At 43.5% G+C, this 25,749-nt stretch overlaps 1 protein-coding gene across 6 annotated transcripts in view; it reads left to right on the top strand.

The window, feature by feature from the left end:
- The first annotated feature begins 3,869 nt into the window (after window positions 1-3,869).
- The window catches only part of LOC118535558 (uncharacterized), a 61,216-nt gene continuing 39,336 nt past the window's right edge, over window positions 3,870-25,749 (top strand). The window contains exons 1-3 of one of the 6 annotated variants that reach the window (XM_036091871.2): window positions 3,879-3,942; window positions 6,839-7,784; window positions 10,633-10,759. In XM_036091871.2, coding sequence (XP_035947764.1) covers window positions 7,752-7,784; window positions 10,633-10,759 — 160 coding nt within the window. In that variant the 5' untranslated portion in view covers window positions 3,879-3,942; window positions 6,839-7,751. Of the gene's footprint in view, window positions 3,943-6,838; window positions 7,785-10,632; window positions 10,760-16,437; window positions 16,564-25,749 lie in introns of those variants that run through there. The other 5 variants (XR_013444237.1, XR_013444238.1, XR_013444236.1 and 2 more) reach the window with 5 other exon arrangements.

Below are 25,749 nucleotides of genomic sequence, written 5' to 3'. Positions count from 1 at the left end.
AGGGAAACCACCCGCCCTCTGTGGGCCTCAGGTTCCTCCTGTGTAAAAGGGTTGTAAGGTGCAGGCTGCTCCATAGCGTTTGCAAGAGATGAAGAGCTGAGGTAGCCATTCACTTTGCAGTGGCTGCACCTGTGGCCTCTCTAGGCCTGGGCAACTCCAGCCTCTGCCAGCAACAACATCCCTGGGCCAAGCAGTTTTGTTTCCCCAGTGCCCTAAAGGCTCTCTACCCCTGGGTGTGTTTGAGAAAGAAATGGGGCTTCTTAGAACCTGCTGACCCACCTGTGGGGGAGGTGGGGCTTCTCCACCCCAGAATCTGGGCAACTTGCCATTGCTCCTTAAGCCTCAGCTCCCTGACTGATACGGAGGTGATGATGGTGCTTACCTTGGCCCCTGTGAGGATTACTAAGACTCACACCCTGAGCACTTACCAGTGTCAGGACTCCAGGGTTTGCGTTGTGAGCATCTTTTCTAATTCTCACAGCAACCTGAGGAGGTGGGAATGGGAATGATTATTGTATTTCTAGGGAAGTCCAGGGTCAGAAAGATGAAGTTGGTTCCCCAAGGTCATATAAGAGACAAGCATTGGATTCCAGAAACTGCATTCAAACCTGAATGACTAGCTCCAGACGTGGGTATGTGTAATCCCTTTAGCACAGCTCCTGAAGCCCTCAGCCCAGGGGAGGTGTACAGCAAGGACAAAGGAGGTACTGCCGCTGCTCTTCGCATTGGAATTACCATCATGACCATTTTCCCACTTGCCCTCTGCCCCCACAGTCCTCATGGAAAGCCATTTTCGTCTCCAGTGCCTCCCCTTTTCTCTCAGCCACAGTAGCATTCCGTACAAAGGCTGCATCAGCCTCCTTGTGCCCAGCACAGAGCTGGAACCTGAAGCAGCCTGGGTGATTCAGAGTTGGATCTCTGCGTCTTCATTAGCAATGGAGTGACAGCCAGCCCGAAGGTCAATATGATGCCTTAGTTTTACTTTTTCAGGTGTTTATGACTTCAGCTCTGGTCGGCTGCACACAGCCCAGAGGATCCAGTACCTGGATGTGTGCCAGAGACCTTTGGGCTCCTGGTCTTGCTAGGTAAGGGCTCACCTCTCCAAGTGGCATCTCTCTCCCTGCTCCATTTCTTTTCCCATAGGAGGCAGCACCGAGCTCTGGAAAGAGCCAGGTCGGAAGTCAAATATGCCAGGTCCCAGTGCAGCCTCTCCATAGCTGTGTGACCTTGACACACACACCGGTCCGATGAAGGACTGGGCAGCTGCTTCTGAGGTTCCACTGTCAGTTATTCACTTGCCCCCTGGAGCCTGCAATGCCAACATCAGAGTTAGAGGCCAAGGTTGTATCACTTGAGAGGACCACATGGTTCCTCTCCCTCCTCTTACTAATCTGTTCTGTCACATTGATTGATGTGCAAATGTTGAGCCACCCTTGCATCCAGGGGATAAATCCCACTTGGTCGTGGGGGATGATCCTTTTAATGTATTGTTGGATCTTATTAGCTAGGATTTTGTTCATCAGGGATATTGGTCTGAAATTCTTTTTGATGGGGTCTTTGCCTGGTTTGGGGATTAAGGTAATGCTGGCCTCATAGAATGAGTCTGGAAGCTTTCCTTCTGTTTCTATTTTTTGAAAAAGCTTCAGGAAAATAGGTATTATTTCTTCTTGAATATTTGGTAGAATTCCCCAGGGAATCCATCAGGCTCTGGACCCATGAGGGGAAGCTGAAACAGCATTTTGGTTTTCTTTGTTTGTTTTTAAGATTTTATTTATTTGAGAGAGAGAGTGAACAAGAGAGAGAGAGAGCACACAAACAGAACAGTAGGCTCCCTGCTGAACAAGGAGCCCGATGTTGGACTCGATCCCAGGACTCTGGGATCATGACCTTAGACGAAGGCAGACGCTTAACTGACTAAGCCACCCGGGCGTCCCGGAAACAGCATTTTGATTAGGCTTCCTGAACTGTCCTTTGGTTTTACAGCAGTAGGCTGTATGGAGTGCCCACGTGAAAGGGGTCCCTTAACCACAGCATTTGCCATGACCTGGGTAACAGGCATATTCAGTGTGTGAGTACCCCAGTCATAGAGTCAGGCCCACATGGCTTGCATACCAAGCATATCAGCTGCTTCATCTGGGTTGCTCCATCTGGCATTCGTAGGGGTAAACAGACCCCTTCTCAGGATTAATACACCTTTCAGTAACTTTTATTCCAGTCTACCAGTTGGCTTTCCCCTAAGGACTACCTTGTGTGTCTCAATCACATATGGCCATTTGTGATTATTTCAGTGAGCCATGGATCACGTATCAACATAAACATCTCTTCCATTCTGCAGCATTTAAAGCCAAAGACATAGCCCCCAAATTATTTACTCTTCATAATACATTTCAGTAACGGTTCTGGTAATACCAATCTATAAAGTGAAAGAACTTCATATTACGCCCCCTCGTTTCAAGTTTCTTGGTTTTGCCCCTCAACCATGATGACGAACATCTTGGTGACCAGAGATCTTAGAATTACTTTGTTATCCCTACACAGTTTTTTCCTTGGGAGACTGGTTTGAGGCCTGTGGGCAGAGCTCAGACTCACTGAAATATGAGCTTGGTCTAGCAACGAAGTTTGACCCAGCATTCTCCTTTACTTTTAGTTTAGTTGTGAATATTTAGCCTGTTTCTCATTGGTTTGCACTTATGCATCCAGTGAACCAACTCCCCAGGAGTTGGATCCATCTCTGAATTCTATTGGTAAGTTTTATCTTTAGTAACCGATTACAGCACAGCTACTGCTCCATATCACGGTCACCACCATGATCATGCGGCCACTCAGAAATCAAAGGTTATTTATCTACGACCCTCTCCTCCTTTCTCTTCCCAAACCACATGTTTCCATGAGCAAGCACTGGTCTAGCAAATCCCACTTCATGACACCAACTACATTCTGCACCAATAGTTCCAACGAAAGAGGGTGTTCCCACACCAACCCTGAAATAATATAAAAAATATATATGCATACATATATGTATACATATACACATATACATAAATACGTGTGTTCTATATGTACGTGTGTGTGTGTGTGTGTGTGTATTTCAGGTATGAATGAGGTGGTAGTATTGGAGGAAGTCATCAGGAAGACGTGACCACTGGTTGATGCAAGAGATGGACCTGGGCAATCAGAGGCTTCTTAACCCTTACCCTGTCCTTGGAATGTCCATTTTGCTTGCCTTCCCTGCACTAGAAGCTGCCCAAGGACACAGCCTTGAGATAGTAAGGTGTTGTTGATACCATCTGGATGGTTTATGCAACTGAACCCAGTTAAGGCTTCTATATAAACTTCAGGATTCAGGCGGGCAGTGGCAGAGATCTATTCATCTTTCAGTCACCCAAGATAAGCTTCACATGTTAAGTTCCCATGCTTAAACCTGCCACCTATCAATGTGGAGTGGTCTACCTCTGTCCTCCGTGTATGGGGGCCAGTTTCAGATCATACCTAGGAAGCTCCCCAAATTATGAACTAAAAGGTACAAGTGTACTGGTTGGAAGAGTGAAAGTGTAATTGTTTCAATGTGTCCAATTTTATTTGGTTTATAAAGATTATTTTTTTATAAAGATATTTATAAAGATACTTTTTAGTAACCGATTACAGCACAGCTACTGCTCCATATCACGGTCAGAGATAAAAGAGACTCAAAGAGACTGAGTAGCAATGATGGGGAGATTATTTGTCAAGAGATTTGGTTAAACAATTTGTCTTTGCCAACTCCTTAGTGCTTCTCTCTAAGGAGTTCCTTAAGACCATGACAGCTTTGGAAGGAAATATTTTCTAGGTGATGTTGGACATAAACTTGTCCTTTATTTTCACAGAGGGCCAGAAGGATCTGTCTCAGCACTACCTGCTCTCAGATGGCTTCCAGGCCAGTAAGCTTTGCCCCAGTATTTTGAGGTGGGTGGAGCTAAGAATGATGTCCCCAAAGTGCACTGGGTTTTGCTGTTTGCTCTGCTGGGTCCTGTAACTCCTGCTAAATTCCTTTATTGCTATGAATGAACTAGACCAAGAAAGAGGAAAAACAACTACACAAAAATATTCATAGATACTGACTTTCAGACATTCCAGAAAAATGTACTGTTCCAGTGTACACATTCATGTTGGTCTTCATTAACATGCGTCCCAACTTCACGGCCTGCCAAGTGGCTCCATGACTTCTGACCTGCAGTGGCACAGGCAGCAAGGCCATCAAATTCCCAGCAACCACCTTTCCCTAGGCCTTCCCATGAGGCCAGAGCCCTGAGCACGATTCTCATCGTGGTGGATGTTTATCTCCTTTTACTCTGTCTTCTATTTTATATTTTTACATAACCCTGATTATAAAGCCACACCATGGTCTGATGAACACCTCTGCACTGGGGTCTTCAGGCTCCCTGACATTCCATCCCTTCAGGCTTTAGCAGTGACGCCCAGGTCTCCGTTTTGTTTTGCCTGCTGGGCAAAAAACCAAATGTTCCAAATGTCGTTTGTGGGCTATAAGTCCCCTGTAGAACATCCTATCATTTATTTAGTCAAATTTATATATTTGTAGGCTCTCATTTTATACCATTTAATCTTCCAGGACATTTTGATTCAAAATTGAATAATAATGATAATAACTCTTGCTTCGGATTGCTTATAGTGTATGGAAAACATGAACATCCTTGATAATTTTACTTATTTATTTTAGAGAGAGAGAGTAGCGGCAGGAAGGGACAGAGGGAGAGAGAATTTTTTTTTTTTTTTAAGATTTTATTTACTTGACAGACACAGCGAGAGAGGGAACACAAGCAGGGGGTGTGGGAGAGGGAGAAGCAGGCTTCCTGCCAAACAGGAAGTCCGATGCGGGGCTCGATCCCAGGACCCTGAGACCATGACCTGAGACCATGACCTGAGCCGAAGGCAGACACTTAACGACTGAGCCACCCAGGCACCCCGATCAGAACTTTTCTTAGGCCAGATGATATGTCTATGAGGGTTTAATCAGGCTGGATAAATAATCAGCATTGCTCATGATACAAAATACTAAGCCTCAGTGGAAATAAATGCATTTTATTTTATTAAACTCTACATTTAATAAATGTAGAACCGCCAAACTAAATCCCTCCAATTTTTTTTTTTTTTTTGACAGAGAGAGAGACAGCGAGAAAGGGAACACAAGCAGGGGGAGTGGGAGAGGGAGAAGTAGGCCTCCCGCTGAGCAGGGAGCCCGAGGCGGGACTCGAACCCAGGACCCCGGGACCACGACCTGAGCCGAAGGCAGACACCCAATGACTGAGCCACCCAGGCGCCCCAATCCCTCCAATTTTTAAAAAAGCTGATTTAGGGGTGCCTGGGTGGCTCAGTTGGTTAAGCAGCTGCCTTTGGCTCAAGTCATGATCCCAGGGTCCTGGGATCGAGCCCCGCATCGGGTTCCCTGGTCAGCGGAGAGCCTGCTTCTCCCTTTCCCTCTGCCTGCAGCTCTGCCTACTTGTGCTATCTCTCTGTCAAATAAATAAAGAAATAATATCTTTAAAAAAGAAAAAGATGATTTATACTTTTGTAGCATTTTTAGAATTGTATCAGTTGTGTCCCCTTAACTCTCTTTATATTTTGAGCCTTGTTATTTATGTATTTGGTGAAGAGAGCACATTAAATGAGAGCTGTGTTAGTACCACTACTATAACAACGTAGGACCACCATAACAACATAACAAACTACCATAGATTGGTTCGCTTAAATAACAGAAATTTACTTTCTCACAGTTCTATACGCTGGAAGTTGAAGACGAAGGTGTCAACAGCTTTGGTGATACATGGTCTGTCTCCTTGGCTTGTGGATAGCCACCTTCTAGCTGTGTCCTCACATGGCCTTTTCCTCCTGGTGTTGGTGTCTATTCCTCTTAAAAGGAAGCCAGTTCTAATAGAGTAGGACCCTAAGGACCTCATTTAACCTTAATTACCTCTTTAAAAGCCGTAGCTCTTAAAAAAGTCACTTGGGGGTTAGGGCTTCAACATAGAAAAGGATTATATTACTGTTTCAGTGGTAATAAAAGGCAAAGGAGTTACTTAAGTTAGATGATAAATACGCAAACACCATTCAGCTATTTGAAAGTATCTTCCAAATGCCAGTGGCTCACAATAGCTTCTAAAAGTGACAAAGAAACATAATTTCCAAAAGGTGCATTCAGTGATATCTATAGTATTTAACTGTGCATTATTTCCAAGTACTTAAAAAAAAAAAAAATTGTATTAAAAGGTGCTAAAATGTGTCAGTTTTCTCAATAGAATTGAGTGTATTGGGTTTTGGAATATAGGGGAGGTTCAGTGGGGTAAGGTCTGGAGAGATGACCAAGAAAGAATTCTTGAGATGTCTTTGGTGCAAAATGGTGGTTTTATTAAAGCATGGGGGCCGAAAGAGCTGCTGCACCGGGGTTGTTAGGGGTGGCTGGTTATATACTGTGGGGTTGGGAGAGGTAAGGAAGAGGGAGGTTTCAAAGGATTTTCATGTTCAAGGAGATTCACGGGAAAGATGTTAGGCTGCCCTTAAGAGGCCTTGCCATTGTCAAGTTAGGGTTGTTTTTCCCTCTAGCAAGGTATTAACATTAAGATAGTTGGGAGCTTCCTGGGGGAACAGTATATTCTGCCCTGTTCAAGTATCTGTCAATGGGCTCCAGGTTATAAGGACATTTAATTGTATCTACATTTCCTTCTCAAGCTAGGCCATTGATAGAAATGTAAATTGCTAAGACTTTTGTAAACTGAGGGAGACTCACGTCTTGGAGGATTGTGATCTCTGTAAGTTAACTATTTGTTTTTCCTTTCCTTTGTTTTAGGGCAGCCAGGAGTGCCTGAGGAAATGCCATATGTATCCCATGGTGGGGTCTTCAGCTTGCCTTCTGTTCCCTCAAGTGTATCTTAGAACATTGAGTAAGAAATACTATATAGATAAAAATGGGTAGGACACAATCACTAACCCTACAGGTAAGGCACAGATTTTGTGTGGGAGCCAGAGGCAGAGATCCTGCTTGTTCGCGGGCTCAAGGGCGGCCTAACATCTTTCTTCTTTATTCCCAGTCAAGGCCCGGTATAAAGTTTTTCCCCTGCCCCTAGCCAATCCTAAGAGAGCTCACAACATTGACAAATGCATCAGGGTACATGCATTTCATAGTAATAACAAAATGCCTTCAGCTATGCGTGGACTATTTGATGTCTGAATGACTCTGTGTAATAATATGACCATTTAGATCAGTGGATTTCGGAGCATCTCAGTAACAGTATTATCCTCTGGGAGCTGGTTGACTTTTACCGAGTATGAAATTATGCCTCTTCACTGCAGTTCACAAAGAGCAAATCCTCTCGCCCCTTGCCTCGGCTTCCAGCATCCCTCGAGGAGCCGCACGGCCAATAATCTGATTGGTCAGGCTGGAGAAAAACCCTTGCCTCGCGCACTAGAGCGTTGCCAACTACAATACCCAGAAAGTCGTGCGCGGAGTTGAGCCAATGGAAGCATTTCCGCGGGAATACATCGCGTAGGGGCGGGACTTCCGGCCTCCTCCTTGTGGCGGCCATTTTGCTGTTCTCGGGCGTGCCGGGGCGGGACTGAAGTGACGGAACTGTCAAGGCGCAGAAGTCGTTGCCCCACGGCAGAGAGGCGGGTCTGCGGCTGGCGACGCCGCCCGGGCTGCCCCACGTCGGGGCCGGGACGGGGACCACCGGCCCGGGTGTTTGCCCCACCCACAGAGTCCGATGGCGGCGGCCGCGCGCAGGGACCCGGCTCAGGTGAGCGCTCGTCCCCCGGACCCTCCCGCCGTCCCCCCACCCAGAGCCCGAAGGCCCGAGCGCGGGGCGCCGGCTCGCGTTCCTGCGGCCCAGGCCCCGGTGTCCGGGACGGGGAGGCGGCGGCGGGCGGGGGCCCCGTGCGGGAGCGGGCTCGGGGCCGAGGGGGCTGCGGCGGGAGGACTCTGCCCTCAGGGGACAGAGAGCGTGAGGGGGTGACGCCTGCACTGCGGGCCGAGGTGCGGACCTTCGTTCCGAGGGCCCTGGAGGGTCGTGGACAGAAGAGAGACACAGTCAGTGTGAGGGTGTTCACAGCTTTCCAGAAGCGGCTCGAGGGAGAAAAGGTTGGAATGGGGGTGATGAAGACAAGCGGGCACCGGGAGTGGAGTTCTTGTCGGAGGTCACTGAGCTGGTGGGAGAAGTAACTGCGGACTGAAGCACAGAGTTCAGTTAGCCTGAGGTCACTGGGTTCCAGGGCTTGGCGGGAGGCAGGGGGGCCTGATCTCGTGGAGCCCAACCCTGGTTTCCTCCCCTCAACCACAAGTTCTGAAGGTTGTGAAAGCACTTAGAGAACCTGTACAAGTAAGGAGAGGTTGCCTCAGTCCCTTGCTGGTCTTGACAGCGCCAGTGTGGTGTCCAGGATTGTGGTGTGTTGAGGCTCTTCCCTTGCTGTTTTTCCAGCTGCTGGGTGTGGGCATCCCAAGAATACCCCAAGCCCGGGTTCCTGAGTGCAGGCCAAGGGTTCCATGCAGGTGTTCTTGTTGCTGTCAGCCAGTATAAACAGGTGTGAGACGTTATCCCAGAAATAAATACCGAAGTGTGCAAACGCTTGAACCTGTTTTCGTTCTCCCTGCTAGGAACAGAGAGCTGAGGGTCAAGAATCAGGCCTCTAATGTGGCTATTGAGAATTTGGGCATCTGTTATGTAGGTAATGAGAGGTTTGGATAAGGGGGCTGGTGGTCTTACCTAAGTCTTAATAGGTCCATCTGGTTGCAGAAAAGATAACAGACTATGGGGGTAAAGGAGGAGGCAGCTGCTATAATCCAGATTGATGGACCAGAGTGGTGGCCATAGAGGTGGGTGAAAAGTTGGACTCTGTCCATTTTTTTAAGAGGGGTGGATTTTTTGATGTTGTAGTTGAGGGAGAGAAAGGAAGGAGTCCAGGATGACCCCAGGGTTTTTGGTCCTCGAAGCTGAAGGGATGGAAGTGCCATCATGTGGGATGGGGTAATTGATGATAGGTTAATTTTCTTTGAGACTATGAGGAGTTTTGTTTGGTCCTGTTAAGAGTCTCAGATGTTTCAGAGAATTGTGAGTGGAGACAGCAAATGGGTATCTGGATTCACAGGTCTGGGTATCTTGGGAGGAGGTTTTGGATGAAGACATCCAAAAGTGGTGACTATTGTGTCGACCAGGGCGGAGCTGTGGATTGCATTTAGATTGGGGAATGCAGGTCATCATGACAATGCCTTAGCTGGTCAGATAGAGGAGGGTGCATGATGAGGAATGATTGTCTTGCTGGGCACCTGATCAGTGTTGCTGGGCACACGAATGCAGGTGAAGGAGGGAAGTGATCATGGTAACCATATGGGAGAGAGAATGTTTTGGAACGTGATCAAGGCTTCCATGGGATGAGTGGATATGAGATGGCTATGGAGGCATGTGAGTAATTGAGACAAGATGACACTGAGGCCAGGCTCCTGCTAATTCACTACTGTAGTTTCACTGGAATTTTGTGACGAGCTTTGGTGGGGTCTGCAGTGTTCAGTCTTGATGGTGGACAGGTCTGGGGCAGACTTTCAAAAGTGGTGGCTATTGTGAGGACCAGGATGGAACTGTGGATCACATTTAGGAAGTGTAATGTAGGTTATAGTGGTAATGCAGTTTGCAGGTTAGAAAGACTAGGGTGCGTGCTGAGAAGTGGGTCTCTTGCTTAGTACCTGGTTGAGATCCTAAGAATGAGAAACACAAGGGAGGGAGAGAGGATGATCTGGGAGGTGGCTAACGTTTCCATGGGATGTATGGGTGCAAGATGGCTTCAGAGGCAAGAGAGTAATTGAGGCAAGATGAAACCGAAGGCAGGGCTCCTGCTAATTCACTACTGTATGGATTTACCAGAATTTTGTGGTGAGTTTTGATGGGGTCTGGGGTGTTTCGGTCTTGCTGGTGGATAAGATCTGGGGTAAATGTAGTCATTTGTGAGAATCATTATGCCTGGCAGGGAGACTATAAAGATTGGGGTTTTAGGGAAGGTTGAGTGGAGAGTGGGGAGTGTGACTGCTGAGGGGACAGCAAGTCCAGCACAGAAGTGGAAGTGGGTCGTGGGCATCTATAATTCATAGTGCCTCCGGGTGGCTAGTATTGAAGCAAGGCTCAGAGGTACAGAGGAGGCCTTCAAAGCAGAATTCAGGGCTTTGGCCAAAGTAGAGCTATGGGAGTGCAGCTGTGGGGACTGAAGATGTGAGAGAAGTACAGTTTACAGAACAGTGTCCACAACAAGAGGAAGTGTGAGCCAAGGGCCTCAGGGTATTGGAGCTGAAGGGTAAAGCACGAGCCATTTCATTGCGTTTTGGGAGTCTCAAAATAGAGACCTTGGGGGAATTGACAGTATGGACCATACAGGCCAGGAGGAATTTGGATGACATCTCTTGTTTCCCTTGCCTGATGTTGCTGAGGGCAGAACACAGTGAATAAAGAGAACCTGAAGATAGGGTGGACATTAGTGGCACCTAGGCATGGCATTTATGAAGTGGGGACCTCTGAAAGAGGATGAGTGTGGGATAGATGTGTGGTGAGATGGATTGTGGGACTCAGAGAATGTTCATGGTTTCATCTGTCCCCATCATAACAGGATAGTGTGACCTTTGAGGACATTGCTGTGTACTTCTCCTGGGAGGAGTGGAGGCTCCTTGATGAGGCTCAGAGATGCCTGTACCACGATGTGATGCTGGAGAACTTTACACTTATATCCTCACTGGGTAAGGCCCTCACCCTCCACAGTGGCCTGAAGTAGGCTCTATTCCCTCCCCACCCACCCATTTCTCAGTGTCTCTCACATGTGGACCATGGGCACTGCTTGCTTCTCAGCTTACTGGGTAATTGCTGTGTTGATAGGGCTGGTTTATTTGCACTGCCCTCTCCTCTTCCCCTGAAGCCTCAATAACTGCTATACTGAACCCTCTTACGAAAGGATTCAAGGTTAGTAGATTTTTAGTGAGCTTAATGGATTCCGCCATGCTTGTCCTTTGTTTGGATCAGTGTGTACAGCTTCATGTCACTTCTGTATCCCAGCGTTTGTTTGTTTGTTTGTTTGTTTGTTTTTAAAGTAAGCTCTATACCCTTGGGGCTTGAACTCACAACCCTGAGATCAAGAATTGCGTGCTCTAGGGGCGCCTGGGTGGCTTAGTCGTTAAGCGTCTGCCTTCAGCTCAGGTCATGATCCCAGGGTCCTGGGATCAAGACCCGCATCGGGCTCCTTGCTCAGCGGGAAGCCTGCTTCTCCCTCTCCCACTCCCCCTGCTGGTGTTCCCTCTCTCGCTGTGTCTCTCTCTGTCAAATAAACAAATAAAATCTTAAAAAAAAAAAAAAAATTGCGTGCTCTACTGACTGAGCCAGCCTCTGTTTTCCAGTTTTTGGTCTCTTCTTTTAACTGACTTTTCCTTGTGTCTGCTTGTGCCAGGGTTGCATGCATTGTCATAGTCACTACTTACCTGAACCATAGGCTACTTTTCAACACACTCCTGCAAGGTTTGTAGTTTAGGTGCATTTTCTTTTTCTTCCCCCAGCTTTCTGGAGATATAAAATTATATAAAAGTGCACAGGGCATGCCTGGGTGGCTCAGTCAGTTGAGCATCCAACTCTTGGTTTCGGCTAGGTCATGATCTCAGGGTTGTGGGATTAAGCCCTGAGTCCGGCTGCAGCTGAAATCAGCATGGCATCTGCTTGTCCCTCTTTTCATCCTCCCCATGCTCTCTCTCTCTCTCTCTCTCAAATAAATATATAAAATCTTTAAAAATATATATACTAAAAAAAATTAAGTGCACAGTGTGATGATTTGATATATGCATACATTGTAATATAATTTCCACAAGTGAAGTTCATTAAATATCTACCACCTCATAAAATTACATTAATTTTTTTGTAGAAATGCTCAGATCTACTCTCAGTAAATTTCACATATACAACATCATTATTAACTATAGTCACCATGCTGTATGTTACATCTTCATAATTTTTTAATCTTTTTAATTTTCCCTATTTTTTAAAGATTTTATTTATTTCAGAGAGTGAATGAGAGAGAGGGCATGAGCAGTGGGGCGGGGAAGGGAGCAGCAGACTCCCCACTGAGCAGGGAGCCCAATGCGGGGCTCAATCCCAGGACTGTGAGATCATGACCTGAGCCAAAGGCTGATGCTTAACCGACTGAGCCACCCAGGCACCCAAATTTTTTCATCTTATAACTGAACATTTGTGCTTTTTGACCAATATCTCCCCATTTCCCTCACACCCCGGCTCCTCGTATTCTACAGGCATACCCCAGAGATATTTTGGGTTTGATTCCCGACCACCACAATACAGCAAACATCACAATAAAGCAAGTCAAATGAATTTTTTGTTATTCCAGTACATATAAAAGTTACGTTTATTACACTGTAGTCTTTTTTTGCTTGGTTTTAGAGAGAGCGCAAGTGGGCAGGGAGGGGTAGAGAGGGAGAATCTTAAGCACGCTTCACACTCAGCACAGAGCCTGATGCGGGGCTCAGTCTCACGACCCTGAGATCATGACCTGAGCTGAAATCAAGAGTTGGACTCTGGGGGCGCCTGGGTGGCTCAGTCATTAAGTGCCTGCCTTCGGCTCAGGTCATGATCCCAGGGTCCTGGGATTGAGCCCCGCATCGGGCTTCCTGCTCCGCGGGAAGCCTGCTTCTCCCTCTCCCACTCCCCCTGCTTGTGTTCCCTCTCTCGCTGTGTCTCTCTCTGTCAAATAAATAAAATCTTTAAAAAGAAAAAAGAGTTGGACTCTTAACTGACTGAACTACCTGGTGCTCCTGTTTATACTGTAGTCTACTAAGTGTCCCAGAGCATTATGTCTAAAAAAAAATGTACATTTAAAAATACTTTACTGCTGAAAAATGCTACCATCACCTGAAATTCCAGCAAGTATCTTTTTTGCTGGTGAAGGGTCTTGCCTTGATATTGATAGCTGCTGACTGGTCAGGGTGGTACCTTGCCAAGGTTAGGGCAGCTGTGGCGATTTCTTAAAATAAGACAACAATGAAGCTTGCTCTGTTGATTGACTCTTTCTTTCATAAGTGATTTCTCTGTAGCATGTGATGCTGTTTTATAACATTTTGCCCACAGTAGAACTTCTTTGAGAATTACAGCCAGTCCTCTCAAACCATGTTCCTGCTTTATCAACTAAGATTATGCAATATTCTTAATTCTTTGTTGTCGGGCGCCTGGGTGGCTCAGATGGTTAAGCGTCTGCCTTCGGCTCAGGTCATGATCCCGGGGTCCCGGGATCGAGTCCCGCATCGGGCTCCCTGCTAGGCGGGGAGCCTGCTTCTCCCTCTGCCTCTGCCTCTCTCTCTCTCTCTCTCTGACTCTCATGAATAAATAAATTAAAAAAAAAAAAAAAAAAAAAACATTAATAAAAAAAAAATTCTTTGTTGTCATTTCCACAATCTTGACAGCATTTTCACCAGGAGTAGATTCCATCTCTTTTTCTTGAATTTTAAAAAAAAATTTAATTCCAGTATAATTAAATACAGTGTTTTTAAAACATGTTTTTAAATTTTAGATTCCATCTGAATAAACTTTCTTTGCTCATCCATACAAAGCAACTTCTCATCCATTTAAAAAATTTTTTTAACTTTAATTTTTTTAAATTTAAATTCAGTTAATTAACATATAATGTATTATTTGTTTCAGGGATACAGGTCTGTGATTCATCAGTCTTATATCCATTCAAATTTTATCATGAACTTGCAATAATTCAGTCATATCATCAGGCTCCATTTTTTTTTCCTTTTTTTTAAGATTTTATTTATTTGTGAGAGAGTGAGCAAGAGCGCGGTATGAGGAACAGAGGGAGAGGGACGAGCAGACTCCATGCTGAGTGGAGGGCTCGATCCCAGGACCCTGAGACCATGACCTGAGCCGAAATCAAGAGTCGGATGCTCAACCAACTGAGCCATCTGATGCCCCCAGGCTCCACTTCTAATTCTAATTCTCTTGCCATTTCTATCATATCTGCAGTTACTTTCTCCACAGAAGTCTTAAACCCTTCAAAGTCATCCATGAGGGTTGGCATCAACTTCCAAACTCTTGTTGATACTTTGACCTCTGCCACCCATGAATGGCAGCTAGAATGTTCAATCCTTTCCAGAAGGGTTCGATTTCCTTTGCCTAGATCTATCAGAAAAACCACTATGGCAGCCCTGGCCTTACAAGTTGTATTTCTTTCTTTCTTTTTTTTTTTTTTTAGGATTTATTTATTTATTTGAGAGCGTGGGAGAGCACATGTGCATATGGGGGTGGCAGGAGTATAGGGAGAAGGTCTGATTAAGTAGACTCCCTGCTGAGTGTGGAGCTCGACACAAGGTTGTTCTCAACAAATTGTATTTCTTAAATAAGACTTGAAAGTGAAAATTGGGGTGCCTGAATGGCACAGTTGGTTGTGTCTGACTCTTGGTTTCAGCTCAGGTCATGATCTCAGGGTTGTGAGATCGAGCCCCACTTCAGGCTCCAAGCTCACCTGGGAGTCTGCTTGAGATTCTCTCTCCCTCTACTCCTCCTGCTCATGTGCGTGTGCATACTCTCTCTCTCAAATAAATAAATCTTAAAAAAAAAAAAATTATTTGGGCTACATGGGCTACAGAATGGATATTGTGTTAGCAGGCATGAAAACATTAATGTTGTGCATCTCCATCAGAGTTCTTGGGTGACCAGATGCTTTGTCAATGAGCAGTAATATTTTTTTTTTTTTTTAAAGATTTTATTTATTTATTTGAGAGAGAAAGAATGAGAGAGAGGGGGGAGGGTCAGAGGGAGAAACAGACTCCCTGCCGAGCAGGGAGCCCGATGCGGGACTCGATCCAGGGACTCCAGGATCATGACCTGAGCCGAAGGCAGCTGCTTAACCAACTGAGCCACCCAGGCGCCCGAGCAGTAATATTTTGAAAGAAATCTTTTTTTCTGAGCAGTACGTATCAACAGTGTGCTTAAAATAGTCAGTAAACCATATTATAAACAGGGTGCTGTCATCCAGGCTTTGTTTTTCCATTTATAGCTCAGGCAGAGTAGATTCAGCATAATTCTTAATGGTCCTAGGATTTTCAGAATGATAAATGAGCACTGGCCCCTAACAAGACAGTTGTCCTGTCCTTTGAAGCCAGGCTTGATGTCTCTAGCTTGGAAAGTGCTAGATGGCATCTTCCAATAGAAGGCTGTTTTGTCTGCATTGAAAATTTGTTGTTTAGTGTAGCCACCTTCATGAATGATCTTAGCTAGATCTTCTGGATCACTAGCTACAGCTTTTGCATCAGCACTTTGTATTTTGATGGTATGGAGATGGCTTCTTTCCTTCAGCCTCAGGAACCAACCTCTGCTAACTTTCAACTTGTCTTTTTGGATTCCTCACCTCTCTCAGCCTTCCTAGAATTGGAGACAGTTAGGCCCTTGCTCTGGATTAGGTTTTGGCTTAAGGGAACTTTGGGGCCACTTTGATCTTCTATGCAGACCACTACAACTTTCTATCAGTAAGTAAGGCTGTTTTGCTTTCTTACCATTTGTGTGTTCACTGGAGTAGCACTTTTATTTTATTTTTACTTTTTTAAGATTTTATTTATTTATTTGACAGAGAGCGAGCGAGCAAGCACAAGCAGGGGGAATGGCAGGCAGGGGAGAATTCTCGCAGGCTCCCCGCTGAGCAAGGAGCCTGATGTGAGGCTCGATTCCAGGACCCTGGGATCATGACCCAAGCCGAAGGCGGCCGCTTAACCGACTGAGCCACCCAGGCGCCCCTGGAGTAGCACTTTTAATTTCCTTCAAAGACTTTTTGTGGTTTTTTGCATTCACAACTTGGCTACACTTGGCCAGCTGTTGGGCTCAAGAGGCTTAGCTCGCTTTTGGCCTATCTCGGTTTTCAACATACCTTCCTCACTAAGTGTAATCATTTCTAGCTTTTGATTTAAAGTGAAAGATGTGTCACTTCTTTTCACTTGAACACCTAGAAGCTATTGTAGAGTTATTAATTGGCATAATTTCAATACTGTTGTGTCTCAGGAAACAGAGTGGCCCAAGAGAAGGAGATAGGGCAATGACTGGTCATGGAACAGTTAGAAGAAACACATTTGTCATTTTTTGATTATGTTAAATGTCATATGGGTGTGATTCGTGGTGCTCCAGAACAATTACAATAGTAACAAAGGGCTCTGATCACAGATCACCATAACGAATACACTAATACTGGAAACATTTGAAATATTACAAGAATTACCAAAATTTGCTACAGACATGAAGTGAGCAAATGCTGTTAGAAAGATGGTGCCGACAGACTTGCTCGTTGCAGCCTTGCCACAGACCTTCACTTTGAAAGAAACACAGTATCTGTGAAGCATCATTAAGCAAAATGCCGTAAAACTAGAAAATAAATAAATATGCCTATACTCTCTGTTTCTATGATGTTGGCTTTTTTTTTTTCCTAAGCATTCCAACCACGGAGTACAAGGGTTCCTTCTACCTTCACACCCCCCAACACTTATCTCTGCTCTTTTTGAAGGTAACGATCTTATCAAATGTGGGTGATACATCATTGTGGTTTTGATTTGCATTTTCCTGATGATTAGTGGGGAAGAGCATTTTTTAATATACCTGTTGGATATTTGTAGATTTTCTTTAATAAAATGTCTATTTGGGTTCTTTGCCAATATATTAATCCGATTGTTTCTTTGTTACTGAGTTGTATGAGTACCTTATATATTTTAGATGTTAACCATTATGAGGTAAAGCATTTGCAAATACTTTCTCCTTTTATATTTTGTTGATTGTTTCCTTTGCTATGCAGAAGATTTTTAGTTTGATGTAGCTTGACTTGACTTTATTTTTGCCTTTGTTGCCTGTGCTTTTGTTTCCTATCTGAAAACTCATTGTTAAAACCATTGTCAAGGAGCTTTTTCTCTGTTTTTTTTCCCCCCCAAGAAGTTTTACATTTTCAGGTCTACATTGAAGTCTTTAATCCATTTCAAGGTAATTTTTGTGAGTGGTATAAGGTAGGGTCCCAGTTTCTTTCTTTTTTTTTTTTATTTGTTTTGTTTTGTTTTATTTTGTTTGGCATGTGCATATCCAGTTTTCCCAGCACCATTTACTGAAGAGACTTTCCTTTTCCCATGCATGTTCTTGGCACCCTTGTCAAAGAAAGAGTAGTTAACTATATATGTGGGGGTTTATTTCTGGGCTTTCTATCATATTTCATGGGTCTGGATGTCTGTTTTTATTCCAGTACCGTAGTGTTTTGTAGTATAGCTTGAAATCACAAAGTGTGGTCCCTCTAATTTTGGATATTCATGATCAAGATTTCTTTGGCTTATTTGAGGTCATTTGTGGTGCACATTTTAGGATTCTTTTTCTGTTTCTGGTAAAAATGTCATTGGAATTTTGGTAGATATTGCATTGAATTTTAGGTTCCTTAATGTAGTAGAAGCATTTTTTTTTTAAGATTTTATTTATTTATTTGACACAGAGACAGCAAGAGAGGGAATACAAGCAGGAGGAGTGGGAGAGGGAGAAGCAGGCTTCCTGCTGAGCAGGGAGCCCGATAATGCGGAGCTCAATCCCGGGGTCCTGGGATCATGACCCGAGCCGAAGGCAGACAACGACTGAGCCACCCAGGAACCCCTATATAGTAGAAGCATTTTAATAATAATTCTTTCAGTCCACAGACATGGGATATCTTTCCATTTATTTGTCTTCAATTTCTTTCTTTGGTGTCTTATAGTTTTCATTGTACACATCTTTCATTTCCTTGGCTAATTTATTCCTAAGTATTATATATTTTTTAATACTCTTCCAAATGGGATTGGTTTCTTAATTTCTCATTGAGATGTTTCATTGTTAGTAATAGGCACATCTGATTTTTGTATGTAGATTTTATATCCTGCAAATTTACGGAGTTTATTTATTCATTTTGTTTTTGGTGGACTTTTTAGGGTTTTCTTTATATAAAATCCATGTCATCTGCAAACAGTTTTGTTTCTTTTCTGATTTGGAGACCTTTCTATTTCTTGTCTGATTGCTCTGGATAGGACTTCCAGTACTATTTTGAATAGCAGTTATGAGCATAGGCATCTTTGTCTTGTTCCTGATAGTAGAGGGAAAGTTTTTACCTTTTCACTGTTTAATGTGTTCTTAGCTGTGGGCTTATATATGGCCTTTGTGATATTGTGGTGTATATCTTCTATACCTAATTTTGGGGGAGTTTTTATTGTGAAAGGATTCTGAATTTTGTCAAATGCTTTTTCCACATCTATTCAGATGATCATATGAGTTGCCTTCTTTGTGTTAATAATATATGGCACATTTATTGATTTACTTATGAGGAGACCACCCTTGTATCCCAGGGATAAATCTCACTTGATCATAGTTTATGATTCTTTTCATATACTGTTGAATTTGGTTTGCTAGTACTTTGTTGAGCTTTTTTACATCTATGTTCATTAGGGATGTTGGCCTGTAATTTTGTTTTCTTGTAATGTCCTTCCCTGGCTTTGGTGTCCTAATATTAGGACACCTAATTTTAGTCTCCTAAAATGAGTTTGAAATTCCAAGGGGTTCCTTGGAATTTTCAAATTCCAAGATTTTTGGAAGAACTTGAGAGTTTAATATTTAAAATGTGGATAGAAATCATCACTGAATCTATCTGGTCATGACCTTTTCTTTGTTGGGATATTTTTGATTACTGATTCAATTTCCTTGTCTATTTGGATTTTCTATTATGATTCAGTGTTGGGGGGCGCCTGGGTGGCTCAGTCGGTTAAGCATCTGCTTTCAGCTTACGTCATGATCCCAGTGTCCTGGGATCAAGCCCCACATCGGGCTCCCTGCTCAGTGGGGGGGCCTGCTTCTCCCTCTCCCTCTGCCGCTCCCCAGCCTGTGCTCTCCTGCTCTCTGTCAAATAAATAAATTTTTTTTTTTTTAAGATTTTATTTATTTATCTGAGAGAGAGAATGGGAGACAGATAGCATGAGAGGGGGAGGATTAGAGGGAGAAGCAGACCCCCCACTGAGCAGGGAGCCCGATGCGGGACTCGATCCCGGGACTCCAGGATCATGACCTGAGCCGAAGGCAGTCGCTCAACCAACTGAGCCACCCAGGCGCCCCTGTCAAATAAATAAATTTTAAAAAAATCTTTAAAAAAAATGATTCAGTGTTGATAGGTCATATGTTTCTAGGAATTTATTCTAGGTTATCTAATTTGTTGGTGTATAATAGTTCATAGTAGTCTTTTTTATGATCCTTTGTGTTTCTCTGCTATCAGTTGTAATTTCTCCTCTTTTATTTCTGAATTAATTTTTTTTTTTTTTAAGATTTATTTATTTATCTGAGAGAGCTAGAATGAGAGAGAGAGAGAGTACATGAGAGGGGAGAGGGTTAGAGGGAGAAGCAGGCTCCTCGCTGAGCAGGGAGCCCGATGCGGGACTCGATCCAGGGACTCCAGGATCATGACCTGAGCTGAAGGCAGTCGCTTAACCAACTGAGCCACCCAGGCGCCCTTTCTGAATTAATTTATTTGAGTCTTGCCTTTATTCTAAGTTAGTCCAGCTAAAGGTTTTTCAATTTTATCTTTTTAGAAAAGCACCTCTTTTTATTGTATTTCTAGTTTTTATTTTACTTCTGTTCTGATCTTTGTCTTTTCCTTTGTTTCACTAACTTTGGTCTTAGTTTGTTCTTTTCCTAGTTCCTTAAGGTGTAAAGTTAGGCTGTTTGAGAGCTTTATTATTTTTTTTTTTTAGTGCTGGCATTTAGTGCTCTAAACTTTTTTCTTAGAATTGCTTTTTCACATTCCATGTTTTGTTTCCACTTTTGTTTTTCTCAAGGTATTTTTTTATTTTGCTTTTGACTTTTCCTTTGGCCAATTGATTGGATAGGCATGTGTTGTTTAATGCCCACATATTTGAATTATTAAGCTTCCTCATGGTTTTTTGTGTTTTTTTAATTTTTATTTATTTTGTTTTTTTTTTTTTAAAGATTTTATTTATTTATTTGACTGAGAGAGACACAGCGAGAGAGGGAACACAAGCAGGGGGAGCAGGAGAGGGAGAAGCAGGCTTCCTGCGGAGCAGGGAGCCCGATGTGGGGCTTGATCCCAGGATCCCGGGATCATGACCTGAGCCGAAGGCAGACGCTTAACGACTGAGCCACCCAGGTGCCCCTTTTGTGTGTTTTTTTTTTAAAGATTTTATTTTAAAAAAAGAAATCTTATTTTTTTAGGTAATCTCCACACCCATGAGGGGTCGAACTCACAACCCCGAGACCAGGTTGCAGGCTCCACTGACTAAGCCGGCCAGTCACCCCTTCCTCATGTTACTGATTTCTAGTTTTATTCATTATGTTAGGAAAAGGTACATGATAGAATTTCAGTCTTCTGAAATTTGTTAAGACTTGTTTGACATAACATATGATTTATTCCAGAGAATATTCTGTGTGCACTTGAGAATGTGTATGCTGCTATAGTGGATGGAATGTTCTATATATGTCTGTTTGATCCATTTGGACCAGAATGTTCAATTCAGATATATCCTTACTAATTTTCTGTCTGGATATCCACCCATTGTTGAAAGGGGGATATTGATATTAATATTCAATTGCTGTCTTTTTTGCCTTCAGATCTAGTTGAATTTGCTCAAGACTTAACTTATATGCTCTGATGTGTGATGCATACATACAATTTTTACATCTTCTTGGTGAATTCATTCCTTTATCATTATATAATGACCTTGTCTCTTGTGACAGTTGTTGACTTAAAGTCTGTCGTATCACCTATAAGTATAGCTACCCATATTCTGTTTTGGTTTCCATTTGTGTGGAATATCTTTTTCAGTTCCTTCACTTTCAGCCTTTTGTTTTGTTTTGAGTTCAGCCATGGTATCTCTTTTGCCATCTTGTTAATTATTGTCTGAGTGTTTTGTAGCACCTTTCTTCCTCTCTCACTGTCTTCCTTTGTGATTTGAGGATTTCCCATGGTGTTATGCTTTCATTCGTTTATCTTTTGTTTCTACTGTAGGTTTTTGCTTTGTGGTTACCATGAGGCTTCTTTAAGTCATCTTATAACATTCTGTTTGAAGCTGATAACTTTAATTGCATACAAAAACTTTTACTCACCTCCTTCACATTTTTTGTTTTTAATGTCACCATTTACATTTTTTTTTTAGATTTTATTTATTTATTTGAGAGAGAGCACGAGCAGCGGGGAGGGCTAGAGGGAGAAGCAGACTCCCCACTGAGCAGGGAGCCCGACAGAGGGAGTGGGACGGGGGCCTCGATCCCAGGACCCCGAGATCATGACCTGAGCAGAAGGCAGATGCTTAACCCACCCAGCCACCCAGGCGCCCCACATCTTTTTATATTTTGTAACCATTCACAGATTGTTGTAGATAGTTATTTTTAATAGTCTTTTGTCCTCCTTACTGGTGTTGAGTGATTAACACACTATTAGAGTATAGTAGTCCCTTGTTATGCACGGGGGGGGGGGGGGGGGGGGGGGTATGTTCCAGGACTCCCAGTGGATGCCTGAAACTTCAGATAGTGCTGAACCCTATACATAGTATGTTTTCTCTTATACATACATACCTATGATAAAGTTTAATTTATAAATTAGATACAGTAAGAGATTAACAATAATAATAAAATATAATAATAGTACAATAAAAGTTATGTAAATGTGTTCTGTTTCTCTCCAAATATCTTATTATACCATACTCACTTTTCTTGTGATGGTGTGAGATGATACAATACCTAAATGATGAGATGAAGTGAGGTGAATGACTTAGGCTTTATGACGTAGCATTAGGCTACTATTGACCTTCTGACAATATGTTACAACGAAGGAGGATCATTTGCTTTTGGACCATAGTTGACCGTGGGTAACTGAAACCATGGAAAGTGAAATAGATAAGGACGGACTCCTATATTTTGTTTTTTGTTTTTTTGTTTTTTTTTTTTAAAGATTTTTATTTATTTATTTGAGAGAGAGAGAATGAGAGACAGAGAGCATGAGAGGGAGGAGGGTCAGAGGGAGAAGCAGACTCCCTGCCGAGCAGGGAGCCCGATGCGGGACTCGATCCCGGGACTCCAGGATCATGACCTGAGCCGAAGGCAGTCGCTTAACCAACTGAGCCACCCAGGCGTCCCAGGACTCCTATATTTTGAATATGACTGTACAATTGCATTTATCAGTGTGTTCTGTATTTTCATGTTACTAATTAGCATACTTTCATTTTAGTTTGAAGAACTGTGTTTAGCATCTTTTGTAGGGTAGGTCAAGTGGTGATGAACTCCCTCAGCTTCTGTTTGGGAAAGTCTTTCTCCTTCATTTCTGAAGGACAGCTTTGCTGGTAAAGTATTTTTGGTTTGCAGTTTCTTTGTTGCAGCATTTAGAACACATCATCCCACTTTCTCTTAGTATTCAGTGTTATAGCTGAGAAAACTGCTCATATCCTTATGAGGGGGAGGGGAGTTCTCCTGTATGAGTTTTTCTCAGGGCTTTCAAATTCTCTGTCATTACATTTTGACTTTTATCATGAGTTGACCTTTGAACAACATGAGGTTTAGGGGTGCCAACCCCCATGCAGCCAAAAAACCGTATATAACTTTTGACTATCCCCAAAACTTAGCCACTAATAGCCTATTCTCCACCAAAGCCTTACTAATAACATAAAGTCAATTAACCCATATTTTGTATATTATATGTATACTGTATTCTTATATTAAAGTAAGCTAGAGAAAAGAAAATGTTAAAATCTTAAGAGTAAATACATTTATAGTATTTTAGTGTATTTATTGGAAAAAGTCTGCTTATGAATGAATCCGCACAGTTCAAACCCATGTTGTTCAAAAGGGTCAGCTGTAATGTGTTGGTGAAGTCCTCTTTGGTTTGAATCTTTTTTTTTTTTTTTTTAAAGATTTTATTTATTTATTTGACAGAGAGATAGCGAGAGCAGGAACACAAGCAGGGGAAGTGGGAGAGGGAGAAGCAGGCTTCCCGCTGAGCAGGGAGCCCGATATGGGGCTCGGTCCCAGGACCCTGGGATCATGACCTGAGCCGAAGGCAGACGCTTAACGACTGAGCCACCCAGGCGCCCCTGGTTTGAATCTTTTTGGGGACTTACGAGCATCATGTGCCCAGATTTCCATGTCTTTCCCCAGATTTGGGAAATTTTCATCCATTATTTATTTATCTTTTAAAGATTTTATTTGTTTATTTGACAGAGAGACACAGTGAGAGAGGGAACCCCTACAAGCAGGGGGAGTGGGGGAGGGAGAAGCAGGCTTCCCGCAGAGCAGGGAGCCTGATGCGGGGCTCGATCCCAGGACCCTGGGACCATGACCAGAGCCGAAGGCAGACACTTAACAACTGAGCCACCCAGGAGCCCCATCCATTATTTTTTAATCCATTATTGTTTAAATAAGATTTCTGTCCCTGCCTGTCTTCTTCAGGGCCCCCATAATGCAAATATTATTCTGTTTTCATGATGTCCTATAATCCACATAGACTCTCTTTATTCACTCTTTTTAGTTGTCTCTTTTCTAATTTGACTGAATGATTTCAAAAGACATATCTTCAGGGGCACCTAGGTGGCTCAGTTGGTTAATCATCTGCCTTTGGCTCAGGTCATGATCCCAGGGTTCTGGGATCGAGCCTCGCATCAGGCTCCCTGCTCAGTGGGGAGCCTACTTCTCCCTTTCCCTCTGCCTCTCCCCCTGCTTGTGCTTTCTCCCTCTCTCTTTCTCTCTCTGAAATAAAATCTTTTTTTTAAAATGTGCAGAGCATGGGTGCCTGGGTGGCTCAGTTGGTTAAGCGACTGCCTTCGGCTCAGGTCATGATCCTGGAGTCCCTGGATCAAGTCCCGCATCGGGCTCCCTGCTCGGCAGGGAGCCTGCTTCTCCCTCTGACCCTCCCCCCCCTCATGTGCTCTCTCTCTCTCATTCTCTCTGTCTCAAATAAATAAATAAAATCTTAAAAAAATAAAAAATAAAAAATAAAAAAAAAAATAAAATGTGCAGAGCACTATTAAAAAAAGAAAAAGATATATTTTCAGTTTCCGATTCAGATTTTGATTGATCAGGCTGGCTGTTGATGCTCTCTATTGCATTTTTCCTTCCTTCCATCCTTCCTTCCTTCCCTTTCCTTTCCCTTTTCCTTTCTCTCCCTTTCTTCCCTTTCATTCATTCAAGTTGGGGGCAGGGAAAGGATCTCAAGCAGACTCTGTGCTGAGTGCAGAGCCTGATACAGGGCTCGATCTCACAACCCTGAGATCATGATCTTTGCCGAAATCAAGAGTCAGACGCTTAACTGACTGAGCCACCCAGGCGCCCCCTGCATTTTTCATTTCTTTTTTTTTTTTTAAGATTTTATTTATTTATTTGACAGAGAGAGACACAGCGAGAGAGGGAACACAAACAGGGGGAGTGGGAGAGGGAGAAGCAGGCTTTCCGCTGAGCAGGGAGCCTGATGCGGGGCTCAATCCCAGGACCCTGGGACCATGACCTGAGCCGAAGGCAGACGCTTAATGACTGAGCCACCCAGGCACCACCATTTTTCATTTCATTTATCGTATTCTTTACCATAACTTTTTTACAGTATAATTAACATACAGTGTTTTATTTGTTTAAGGCGTATAGTATAGTATACCATAATTTATTTGGTCCTTTTTTATATTTTCTTATCTGTTGAAAAAGCTTGTATTGTTTATAATTGTTCTCCTTATTTCATTGAATTGTCTGTGTTTTCTTGTAGCTCATTGAGCTCCCTTAAAACAATTATTTTGAAATCTTTGACAATTCTTAGATCTGCATTTCTTTGGGTTGACTGATCAATTACTGTGTTCCTTTGGGGGTGTCCTGTTTCCTTGATTTTTTTTTGTGTGTGTTTCTTATAGCCTTGCTTTTTTTTTTTTTTAAGATTTTATTTATTTATTTGAGAGAGAGAGTGAGAGAGAGAGAGCGCACAAGAAGGGGGAGCGGGAGAGGGAGAAGCAGACTCCCTGCTGAGCAGGTAGCCGATGCGGGACTCGATCCCGGGACTCCAGGATCATGACCTGAGCCGAAGGCAGTCGCTTAACCAACTGAGCCACCCAGGCGCCCTGGCCTTGCATTTTTGTCTGTACATTTCATGAAGTAGTTAGTCCCTTCTTCCAGACTTTACAGAAAGGTTTTGGTGGGGAAGATCTTTACCTGTGTGTGGATGTGAGTGCACCGGCTTGGTGGGGTGTGGCAGTTCTGACTACAGTTTGGTCAAGAGGCTTAGTGTCTGTGCAGCTCTGTTACCTGAGATCAGTGTCATCAAAGACTGTAGGAGTCCTCAATAGCCAAGGCTGTGTGTGTCCACAGTAGTAGACAGTGCTACTGGGAACCTCCTGATCTCTTTCTCCTACAGAAAATGTTTTGGCTCTGCGGTTCTCTTGATGCCAAGTCCAGCTCTTGGGTGTCTTTGTGGTGGTGGTAGCATTGGTGTGTTATGTGCAGGCACCTGTGCAGTGGGTATGTGTCTGGGTTCTAAGAGTGTAAATATACATGGAGCAATAGCAGTTGTAGGGTCCCAGTTTCTGAATAGCCCGCAGCAGTGTTGACTTGCTGTGTGAGATGCAGTTGTACACTGAGCATCGATGGCGCCTGTGATTGGAGCATGGGTACACTCAGTGTCTCTGGGATCGGAGGAGCTGACTAGCCCGCAACAGCCATGACTGTCGTG

The sequence above is a fragment of the Halichoerus grypus genome, chromosome 15 (assembly GCF_964656455.1).
Source record: "Halichoerus grypus chromosome 15, mHalGry1.hap1.1, whole genome shotgun sequence".
In the NCBI taxonomy this organism is placed as follows: Eukaryota; Metazoa; Chordata; class Mammalia; order Carnivora; family Phocidae; genus Halichoerus; species Halichoerus grypus.
Note: the sequence above shows the minus strand (reverse complement) of the source record. Positions and strands in the feature narration are given on the sequence as shown.